The sequence below is a fragment of the Gymnogyps californianus genome, chromosome 7 (genome assembly GCF_018139145.2).
Source record: "Gymnogyps californianus isolate 813 chromosome 7, ASM1813914v2, whole genome shotgun sequence".
Classification (NCBI taxonomy): Eukaryota; Metazoa; Chordata; class Aves; order Accipitriformes; family Cathartidae; genus Gymnogyps; species Gymnogyps californianus.
This window is the reverse complement of record NC_059477.1, coordinates 22422442-22434204: the sequence shown is the minus strand read 5'-3', so window position 1 is coordinate 22434204 and position 11763 is coordinate 22422442. Positions and strand designations below refer to the sequence as shown.

Below are 11763 nucleotides of genomic sequence, written 5' to 3'. Positions count from 1 at the left end.
ATACTAAGTGCATTACAGGAGCATTTTGCAGTGCTTTGCATAGAAAAGGAGAGGAAAAAAACCTATTGAGGAGGTATTTCGCCTTTGTTAGTTTAAATGAGTTATTAAATACAATATTTCAAGACATGTTTCGCCATCTTTTCTCTGCTAGTTATTAGAGCTAGGAAAGTCTTTAGTGTCTCAGGCTTTTATAGGTTGCCAAATAGCACAGGGAGGACAAGAGATGACTCACATGTCAGTTGTTGATTGCCTCTTGGATGAAGCAGGATCATGAGTGCTTCCAGGCACAATGAGAACATCACCTGAACTGCCTGTCTCACAGAAACCTGCTTACCTGTTCCAAAAACTTCCAGCTTTCTGTTTTGTAGATTGTGGATTTGTTGGGGTTTTTTTTAAACATCTTTTATAAACATAACTCCTTTGGTGCGTCTAAGATGTGGATGTAGGAGATTCTGAAACAGTCAGAAAGAATGTAGAAGAAAATTAAAGCTTATTTATGTTTGCTGTTAGTTCTCATTATGTCTAAGGTGCTTATCTTTCTATCTAAGCAGAAAGATAATTGGCAGCATATGAATCAGCAGCAAAATCTTTAAAATGAAAATTAATATCAGGTCTTTAGCATTTATACTAAAAGAGATTACTTCACTGAAACATTGCCAAGACATACCTTCAAACATTATGTTAACAAAGTTTCTGGAGAACCGAAGTGTGCCTGAGTGGTTCTGTCTGAAGAAGAATTCAACCTGAGCAGATGCAGCACTGTCCCAATGGATAACATGGGTGGGTGGTTTCATATTTATAAATAAAACAAACATGCAAAAAGTTATTGCAATGGTTCTGCATATCCTGCGTCAGAAAGGCAATTTTTCTGATACTATTGAGTAACAATGGTGGCATTAAAGAGGGACTGGAAAGTGATCTATTTTATTACTTGGTAGACGCTCCTGAGGACATTAAATTGTATCTTGGTGGAAACTTACTTACTGCCAAATATTTTTCCTAATAGAACAATAGTTATTTAGACTTAACCTCATTACAGTTGCTGTTTTAACTAAGTACTAGAAGTAAGATGGCTGTTACTCAGCCACCAATTGACTTGACATTTACACTCATGTTTAAAGCTAATTATTCTTTAGAAACTAGACTGAAAAACGGAAGAAAACCTCAAATTATCCACATTTTTGCATACTAAACCCAGACGTGTAAAAGTGATTTTTGTTGTTATTGTAAGTCCTGCTTATCTTTAAAGGAGAGATGCTTTTGCAGCAAAAAAAAAAAAGTAGCAAAAGGATGTTTTCTCTAGTAATAAGGTATAAAAAGTTATTTGAGAGAGATGTTTCTAAACAAGTAAGTTCTTGGGAAGGAACTGGGAGAGGGAAATTTAATTCCATCAGTTCATTTATATGACAGTTCCCTTGCTGCACACCCTGAAAAGCTATAAGCTATATGGCTTAGCAAGAAACAAAACTCCCCAAATATTTGCAGCTAAAAAGCTAGGAAATATTTGTTGTTGAAATATCCTGAAATTTTGGTTTTGGAAGGGTTTTCCTTGAAATCGGGTGATACCAGTTGAAGTGAATAATTCAGTCAATGTACAGAAAAATATTGTAGTAGTTCTTCAGAAACAATGCATAGAATTTTAAATCCCTTTTTAACTTTAAGGTTTTCTACATGGCTCAATGCAACTGGTAGCAATAAACATATAGGATGTAAGTGTGCTAAAAAGTTTGTAAAAACAGACTATTAATAGCTAAAGTAAATGTGAGTAGCTAAAGTAAATGTGAGATTGTGTCAGGAAGAGAGGTCTTCTAAGTCCATTTAATTGTCATGCCTTATTTGTTGAATCTACTTAATGTTTCCATGTGACTTCCCTGACCACACATCATAAAGCCCTGTTAAGCCGTTAAGTCCCTCTTCAGCAAAAACAGTTAAGTAGTTCATGTCTTTGTCTCCACAGCTTGTATAGTTTAGCTTTAAGTGCCATGGAGAAAGCAGTAGGGAAGTGCGCAGTGCATGTATACAGCTGCTTTTGTCTTCTGATTTTAATTGTTTTAGATACATAGATGAGCTTTAATAGAAGATATGAATATGTCTGAATATTAGAGCCTGATAAAGAACTGAAGGTTCCTTCTTGCTGCTCTGATGATATCAGATGATGGTATCATCAGACTTTTGGTATCCACAGTCTCTTGTGGAAAAAAGTTTTTCATGTAGCCGCCTCACAAATGAATATAACCTTTTCCTGTGCTACAATTATTAGGACTAATATTGATAAATCTGATGTGCTAATACATTATTTGCTGTATACTGTTAAAATCCTGCTATCTGGCAGAATCTCAGTTTCCTCTTGGCTGTTTGCCCTGGAGAACCCAAGTGCTTCACTTGGGAATACTTCAGGGAAATACTCATAATCATCTGTTCCCAACGTTGCTCTGGTTTGCAAAGCAGGTCTCATTTCTGCTAGGCTGGGCAGCAAGAAGGGGGCCTGCAGTAGGTCAGGCTTCAGCTCCTTCTGGCAGAGGTGTGTAGGACTTGCATCATGTAAGCAATACGCAAGAATGGCGATACTGAATGAGATGACTCGGAGACTAAGCTTCATCTGCATTGTGCCCTGGATTAACATGGCCTCGTGTATGAAGGAAACAATTGTTTTTCAGTGCTTTGAGAATATTGCTGCTTTTAAAATTAATCTAGAGCTCAACACCATTGTTGATGTATGGATGCTGCTTGTATTTTCCGTGACTGAAAATGTGATGTGCAAAGTATTAGACGCAGCATGGTAGCCAAATTCTATTTCAAAGTGAAATGTACAGCTTTAATGACAGTTCTGCAAAGACCAATTATTTGTGTATTCTTTCTGTCCTTTATACAGGCAAAACTTAATGAAGTATGCACATTACTAATGTCCATCCTGCAGAGAAATGAACTGTGAAAAAATTCAAGCAAACATGTTCCAACTGTTCATACAAAGGATTGCATAAGTCACACATTGTGTTTCCACAAAACTTTCCCCACAATTTGCTGCTGCTCAGCATGTACTTCACTTAGTTTCCTCCAATTAAAATTTGCAAACAGAAAAGCTTTCCAGTGCTAACAGACTCACGCTTTCCCAGAGATTTGGAGCCACGTGTTCCAGGAATGGCTGGGTACACCACGCCGATACAATATAAAGGCAACGTCAATCACCTTCTCTCACTTTTTAATAGCTCCCCTCCATGGTTCTCATTCTCCATCACTAGAAACTTGAGATTAAAGGAACTTTACTATATTTCAAGTACAGTTTAATCCATTAAGATGGATCTCCTTCATAGCAATGGCGTGCTTATCATTCAGCATTTACAGAGGGACTACAGGGCTTACCAGGATTTCCTTAATTTTATGTCACATGTTGGCGATCCTCGGAATATATTCTCAATTTATTTTCCTCTTTGGTTTCAGCTCAACCAAGTGGTTGGTACTAAAATGATATGGGTGGCAGTCATTGGTGATTGGTTCAACCTCATATTTAAATGGTAAGAACTTGGATTTATTTTAAAATTTGGTATTTTTAATGATGGTTACTATCTGTGCCTCAAGTTTAGAAAACTTTCTGTGAATAATGTGCTAGTAGACTTTCCCCTGTAATTATAAAACAGGAATTCACAATGGAGATATTTAAGATATGTTTGAAATGACATTTTGATAAGACAAGAAGAACCTATAGAACTATTATAGACTAGTTTTGGCAATATAGCTCTTCATATTCATTGTAAGATTATTTATCATGCTTTGCTGAGGCCTTCTTACATAAAAATCTTTTTATTGCGTTTCTGCTTCATTTTATTTTATTTTTTTGTCAGGATTTTATTTGGCCATCGCCCATACTGGTGGGTGCAAGAAACAATGATTTATCCCAATCAGTCAAGCCCATGCCTTGAACAGTTTCCTATAACATGTGAAACTGGACCAGGTAAGAAATGTTGGAGATTACATTGGTACATATAATAGAGAGAGTGGCCTTTGGGGGGAGCGGATGTGACTTATGAAGATCTTATATGATATGCAAATCTCAGAGCTCATGTTTAAAATAGCACCAAAAAACACAGGAAGATAAAAGGGAAGAAATAAAATGTGATAGGTATTTGATTGCTGTATGACAAGAATGTTTACTTCACTGCCTTTAAACACTACAGGGGAGGGGGATGTGCTTTAAAAATAACTCCTACTAGAATGAACCAGCGTATTAGAAAGGAATTTTCACAAAACTTACGTCATAGGTTCAGAAGGAGTGATTCACCTGCTTTGTGAGGTCACTTTTAGGAACAGTTGCAGTGCCAATGACATCAACGTGGGGAGAGAAATTCCACATTGTTTAAGCATTTTCCAAAACAGAGCAGGGGGCTGTTGAGCTGGAGGGCTTGTGCACTGCTGCAAGAATATTTGCATTATTCAAACCACAAAAACTGGTAGGTGGTTCAGTGTAAGTAACAATAGTATCAACAATTGATCATGTAATGTATCACAAGTGGAAAATGGAACCCCTCTTCCCAGAACTAGACACTGGCACTGAATGTGTGTGGGGGGGTATGTGTACAACTATATGGAAAAAAAATTTCTTTAAAAAAAAGTACCTTTTCAATGTATTTTCACTGGTTTATATCTCATTGTCTTCTCTGTGGAACTCAAATGCAGTACTGCTGAAGTTAAATGAGTTTTTGCAACCCTAGTATGTGAAATAAGGTAAACTTGCTTGGAGCTAACTGACTGAATTTAGTTTAATTCATTGTACAAGAAAATATTGACTGTGGAAATGAATGTGCTTTGCACCTCGTCAATGCCACTGCAAGCTTTTAAGTGGTTTGCAGAGCTGTATTTTGTTAACAATATCCTGCATTCTATCCCATTGTAATTTTGAACAAGAAGCTTAAGCCCTTGTATCAGGCAGGGTTTAATAATGCCTGGTCTATATGTGATCTGCACTCTGTTTCAAGTGAATTCATTTGGGACCTAACCCAAAGTATTAAAGTCCTTCAGGTCTTTTCAAAAGCCTTCAGAACTGAGCCCATTCAGCACCATGTAATTTCCAAGCCCTGGCTAAGGAACCAGTCAGTGTGTTTCATTTTGATTCATTGAACCAGAAGGCCTTTCTTCCTGTTTCTTCCTGAAGTAACAAGTCATTCCTGTTTCTGTCCAGTGGGTACCATCATATCAATTCCTTATTTGCACTTATAACGACCACATTTTCTCCACCTCCAGATTTGCCCTTGACCATTGACAATATCTGTCCTTCACATGTTCCTCATTAACAAGAGGAGGTGCAGTCAGTGCAGCTGTTAGGTGCACACAGTCATTGTGTGAGCTTACATGGTACTTCACTCACTTTTTAAATATGCATTTTATATGAAAAGATTAGAGAAGCACCCACAGGCATGAGAAAGGCATATCCAAATATTGCTAGGATAGCCTGAACCCCAAACTCTGCGGCTCAACAAAACGGAAAGCTGAGGGAACTGTTTATATGACTACATGGCAAGCAATCTAGGACCTGAATTTTGTTTGTACTTCTGGAATGAACTGAACTAAAACCCTGCAGCCATCTTTTCTCTGGTATTTGTAAGGTTTTAAGAACATAAACCTTAAGGTTTATGGAGTTTATGCTGTTTCTAGTAGGTAATTTGCAGATAAACTATGAAACATTTTTCCTAGATGACATTTTCCTAGATGACAACAAAGAGAAGCTTTCCCAATGCTGATATACAACATTGTGGTTTCCTTATCAGTGACATTTGTTGTGTTGTGAGGTTTAGAAGTTTACATCTGTTACAAAATTAACAAGAGTTGGTAGCGTGACTACTAAAGCTACTGCCAAGCAGAATACCAAAAATGAGTGAAAGGAGCCAGAAATCATTGTGCTTGTCCTCCCTAGGCATTCCTGCTTTGCTGCTTCACTGAAATATTCTTTTGCTTTGCAAACTACTATATAGTGCTGGTCATAACACATTCTTCAGCCAAAATGATTTCTTCTGCCAGTGAAATAACCCTGTCCCTTTTACTTCTCTTTTGTCGCCACAGAAAGCCAAGCTGTAAAAGTCTGGTATAGACAGATTCCAATGATCCAATTTTCTCTCCTTCCCTATTTAAATTTTTTGAATATAAACCTGGTGAACAGAGGAAAAGAACTGACAGAGTAATTTTAGGAATCATATCCCATGCATCGTGCCAGCATACTTTGTTTTTTGGTGATTTTCACGGTTGTAGGAACTTCTCTGTTTCCAGTAAAATTAAAATTTGATTCATTAAATTAAAACAAATTACACATGTATTATTATACCTGGACTAAAAAGAAATCACTATTAATCTCTATATGAGAGTGTGTTCCCTGTTATAGACTACTGTGGGTACAGCAATTAGTCCAATATGTTACAGCATTATTTCATGTGCCAGTTCCACTGATAATGTGTTTCCAAGCTAGTTGACATTGTACAACACCTTGAAATTTATAAAATAAATCAAAGTAAAGCCTAAAGACACAGTTCTTCCATCACACTTCAGATACATTTCTAAATTTATTACAAAACTACCTAAAATGTGAATTACCTGGACCGCAATATTACTAATGAGACACAGATCACAATCACAATTGCTAACGCCATGGTAATCAGAGGAGCAGATAAAAGGCAATTTGGAAGGGCGACCTAAAGTTATACTGGTACTTTAGTTTACAGTGTTACAAAGAGTTAAATCTCTGTTGCTCCCCTGAGTTATGAGGTAGCCCATTCAAAACCTATCTCATCTGATCCTCATGTATAACTTCTACTTACGGGCTACAGCCCTCAGAGAGCCCTAGATGCTCTATTTCTTAAATCACAATCCACATCTAAGTAATGGAAAAATACTATGCTTTCCAATCAAGATACCAGCTCACACCAATATGAGATGGTTAAGCTGTTACCGACTTGATTTCAGACAAATATTCTGGATTCTGTATAGATGAGTCTTCTGAAAAATTCATATTGAGAAAATTAACTTTTGAGAAGCAGTTGACATTCTTTCAGCCTTTGTTAACCATTTTCTTTCTAAATTATTAGGTGCCTGAGTAATTGCCAGTAGGCATTTTCTATATGACAAATGTTACAGTCATCATTTTTAAGCTTGAATATTTCCTTTTTGTTTTTACTAGGAAGCCCATCTGGACATGCCATGGGATCTTCTTGTGTCTGGTATGTAATGGTCACAGCAGCACTTAGCTACACAGTTAGATGGAAAGATAAATCAGCAATTACTCTTCACAGGTCAGTGTCTTTCCATTATTCTAACTCATACAGATATTTCTTTATATACATGCTATGTTTTTAGTGGTCTTATTTTAACCAAATATTCATAGTCTGTTCTGTCCAGTTTGTAAAAAAAAAAAAAACCAAACCCTTTATTATGATCTACTTCAGCTGAAGAAAAAGAATATTAAGAGGATTTATCCATTTGTGTAGGTTGGTATTTATTAACTTATGGTCATTGCATACCGTATCTCTGAATCAGCTCCTATTAAAGGTCATGTCACGTCTTCAGTGTTGGCAATTTGGAATTCTATTAATTGTCTTTACGTGTTGGATCTTTTGGTTAGTACATAAATTTACTGGTTTGATAGTAGTCCTTCTTACCCTACTTTAAAGCAAATACACATAATGTTGGCAAAGTTCAGTCTAACATGTTACTCAGCTCTGTGGGGAAGTCTTATAATTGCTTTGGTGAGTGTTCTTTCCAAGCCTGACAAGGTTGTTCCCATACTATGTGAATTTTATCACCAAATAATTGAACTTTTGCATTTAAGTATGACTTCATGATGAGAAATATGTTCAAGATACTAGTGCTAATTTAACTTGCCATTGATGACTTTCATCACTAAAGTCACGGTGGTGTCTTGGACCTGAAACTACTGGGGTCTGTTCCTGCAGCCCTAGATGTGGCTGCAAGAGCAACTGCTCTTGCTAATGTTTTAGTACTGACTTCCAGTTTTTAATCATCTGATTCTAAACTTCTCTGCTTGTAAACCTCTGCTTGGTAAAAATATGAGCCTGACATGAAGGGGCCCGATGTAAATTACTAGGTGAAATATCTTGTCTTAATTTTTAAGCATCTTCCTTTTCCCTCTTAGACTGACATGGTCATTCCTCTGGAGTATTTTTTGGATAATCCAGATCAGTGTGTGCATCTCGAGAGTATTCATAGCAACACATTTCCCTCATCAAGTTATTCTTGGAGTATTTGCTGGTAATGCTGCTATTTTTTCTTTTCTTTTCAACATATATGCAAAATCTGAAAAAAATGAAGTATGAGAAAAGGCAAGAGATTTTTAGTAGTGCTACTCAGCTTGCAGCTCTAACGGTGCTTTCTGCTCTCTGGAAGATCAAGGATTTGATGATAGTCTAAAGGTAAAATTTGGAGGTAGTATGTATCTGCTGTCTTTGCAATTCACACAGGGAGTGAGCCCTTGTCCGTATGCCAGTTGATGCTGACTGCATTATGTCCACACTGCCACAGACTAGCACTGTCTGGTTTGTACTGGCTGCATGTGATCTTTATCTGTGCTGCCTGTGTGAAAGGGATCAGAGAAGAAGCTGCTCCTATGTGGCCCTGATCTTTCCTCTCAGGAGGAAGCTATTTGGTTCACTTCAAATGGTGTCCAGGCACAAAATAGCATGTGTGTAGTGTGGACAGGCACGGGGCCAGAGACCTGGGGCAAAAAAGAGAAAAAGGCAAATGAGCAGTGCAAACTCCCCGGGGTGATTTAAGAAGCTAAAGTACATTTTTCAGAGTTACTTGAACATGTTTCAGATTGGTATTTAGGGAATTCAAACTATGAACAATCGCTGTAGTATCTGTCTGATTTCAAGGAGGGTGACCAGAGCATTGAGCGGGGGCTGCCTGCTCCCATTCTCTTTCATGGATGCAGAGCAGCCTGGGCAGCACTGGCTAACAGCTTGCAGTCCAGCTCTCCCTTTTCACAACCAGGATAAAATGAGTAAGAAAGAAAAGTGTGTTCATGTCTTTTCCTTCAACACTCAAAGCCTGTGCGGGAACTGGTACTGAATTCTGCATTGCTGGGGCCAGTCTTTGAGTGAGGGACTCTTTTGGAAAAGGAATGTTTTAGTTTACATCTATTATTTGATAGGTTGTCATCTGGGAGATGCAGTCAGGCCTAAGATATGCCTCATATCAAAAACATGTAGTGTTTGGTATTTAATTTCTTTTTTTCCAAATTAGCAGTTTTGAGTGGGAGAAAAGGTTTTGTAATGTACTACAGAAGTGGTAAATTGTGTGTGTGTGTGTGTGTGTATATATATATATATAAAAAAAATACACAGATATATTCTTCTGTCTTCAAAAAGTCAAATTCTACAAGGGCACTGTAAAAAGTGCTTCTTCAAAGAACGAGCGTATTGTTCCCTGTAACACTGAGTTTCTAATCTGCAGGCATTCTTGTGGCAGAAGCATTTGAGCATACCCCTGCTATTCAGACAGCAAGCTTGAGAATGTACATCAAGACAAACTTGTTTCTTTTCATCTTTGCCCTTGGCTTCTATCTAGTCCTCAAGCTTCTTGATATTGACTTGCTGTGGTCTGTTCCGAAGGCCAAGAAGTGGTGTGCCAACCCAGACTGGATAAACATTGACACAACTCCATTTGCTGGACTGGTGAGGAATTTAGGTGCACTCTTTGGTTTAGGTCTCGGAATTAATTCTGAAATGTTCATCACAAGCTGCAAAGGTAAAAATAGCTGTAAGATAAGTTTCCGCATATTGTGTATAGCTGCTTCTTTAACTACACTGCAGCTGTATAATTTCATTAAGATACCTACTCATACTGAGCATTTGTTCTACATTCTCTCTTTTTGTAAGAGTGCAGCTATGCCTCTGACTGTAGTTGCCTTGGTTCCGTACTGTGTCCACTCGTTAATGAGGACAACTGAAAAGAAACTTAATTAGATAAAGTTTCCAAATGGTTAGCAATATGGGGATGGACATGAACTGTTCAAGAACCCTCCGCAAAAGCAGTTTTGCTAACTCATTTTAACAAGGGGGATGCCACTGCATCTTTGATGTGCTCCTGGTAAGTAACCAGTACATCCAAAATCAGTACATTCAAGAATGACTTTGGCAGCTCAGAGATATTAATTGCTGATTTTATTCCTAGAAATATTGCAACCACACTGCAGTATGGTTAGAAATGACCCAATACTCTGGGTCATAATGAAGTTTTAAAGTATAAGCAACTAGTTTTATTTAGCTACTTGGTGGTCTTTTAGTTCTGTCCATCTCCAGCTAGATGGTGCTTCAAGCCTCAGTTGTACATAGTGATACTCAATATTTAATTTTTTTATATGTAGATATTGTGTGTTAAACTGCTAGATCATGGTGTGACAGTATCACACCCCCTACAACTGTACAGCTGTACCCAGGCACTGTGAAAAAGGCCAGCATAGTTATAAACAAGGCTTTAGATTTAACTTATTGAGCTTCCTGAGCAAAACAGCTTCTGATTAAGCCAGATGAGAAAAAAATAAAAGTTTATTTCAATTAGACTCTGTAGAATATATTTTTGCATTACTCTGTGGTTTTTGTCATTTTTACTTTTTGAAAGTGGTCACATAAATCATGAATGATACAGATTACACCTTTGATATTGAAAATGCATAAATATGGTGTAACAAATCTGTGGGTTCTGTACATCTACACAGAGCAACAAATGAAGAAAGTTGTCAATAATGAAATTATCTCAGCATACCACCTCAAGGATGTTGCTCATGCTCCAGTATTGCAAAAGTAAATTAGTCCAATTATCTTAGGTCAAGAGTCACAAGCCCGAATCACTGTTAGTAGTTGTGTAAATCATGAAAATGTGATTGCAGACTAAGTCATTGCAAGTTTATATTCTTGTCAGCTTCGTTTACCTAAGCACACAGATAACTAATATGTTAAATATATGTTTGCTATATAAAATGGATGCTCTAAATAGGCAAAGGCAGGTACTTTCCCTTTTTATTTATTATTTAGCACCTACTGTTGCATATTCCCTTTCGGTGCACAATCTTTAAGCAATATTTTGCTGATACTATCTCATAATACTTAGTATACAAGCAGCATAAGGCTGTAATATGGGTAATGAGGGCTGTGTACATATGATCTGATAGCAATAAGGCTTAGAAGATGTAAACATGATATTGCTTCTAGACTTCCAATTAGTTGTGGGATAATTGAAATGGAAAGAATCTTATTTAATTGGGAAAACAAGGTGAATAGTTTGAGTTGGCCCTTGGGAATGAACATGATACTAATTACAGAAGCAAATCTGAAACAGGCATCTTTATTTAAGAGCCTGCTAAGACTACCTTGACTTAAGAAAATGAATCATCTGGTTTTAACAGTCTGAGGAGTATTCTGCTTTATGCATCTCCTGATGTCGTCTTTAATGGTTCTCTGAACTTTTTTTCCCACAGCAGCTGGCCTGAAACCAGTCTTTTCTGTAATTGTGACTCCTTAAGCAAAATTACTAAGCTAATGGGACTAGAAACAAATAATGAAGAACAAAGACAGCTATGACAAAGATTTTTCCTGTGTTCAAGTTGCTCTGTGCTTTATTATTCCCTACCAGTGAGGTGACCTACAGAGGCATCACAAAACGCAAGAAGGTTGGTCTAGGTGTCCTAATGTTCCTCACTCCTTCTGGCCAACAGTAGGGGATTCTTTGTGCGCAGCCGTCTGTGGCTCTTGCAGCAGTGTTTGGGCC

General features: G+C 37.4%; 1 protein-coding gene across 2 annotated transcripts; it reads left to right on the top strand.

Annotated features, from left to right (window-relative positions):
- The first annotated feature begins 3294 nt into the window (after positions 1–3294).
- Positions 3295–10542, top strand: G6PC2 (glucose-6-phosphatase catalytic subunit 2). Of its 2 annotated transcripts, none has more exons than XM_050899865.1 (5): positions 3295–3512; positions 3840–3949; positions 7160–7271; positions 8132–8247; positions 9451–10542. In XM_050899865.1, the coding sequence occupies exons 1-5, from the start codon at positions 3295–3297 to the stop codon at positions 9960–9962; spliced, it is 1068 nt and encodes a 355-aa protein (XP_050755822.1). In that variant the 3' UTR covers positions 9963–10542. The 2 variants fall into 2 exon arrangements, with proteins under 2 accessions (XP_050755822.1, XP_050755821.1); XM_050899864.1 differs by having other exon boundaries at positions 7160–7277.
- Positions 10543–11763: the final 1221 nt, after the last annotated feature.

Coding starts and splice junctions, on each gene's coding strand:
- G6PC2 (XM_050899864.1), top strand. CDS start 3,295: ATGGATCTCCTTCATAGCAATGGCGTGCTTATCATTCAGCATTTACAG. Junction 3,513..3,839: donor TTCAACCTCATATTTAAATG/GTAAGAACTTGG, acceptor TTTTTTTGTCAG/GATTTTATTTGGCCATCGCC. Junction 3,950..7,159: donor AACATGTGAAACTGGACCAG/GTAAGAAATGTT, acceptor TGTTTTTACTAG/GAAGCCCATCTGGACATGCC.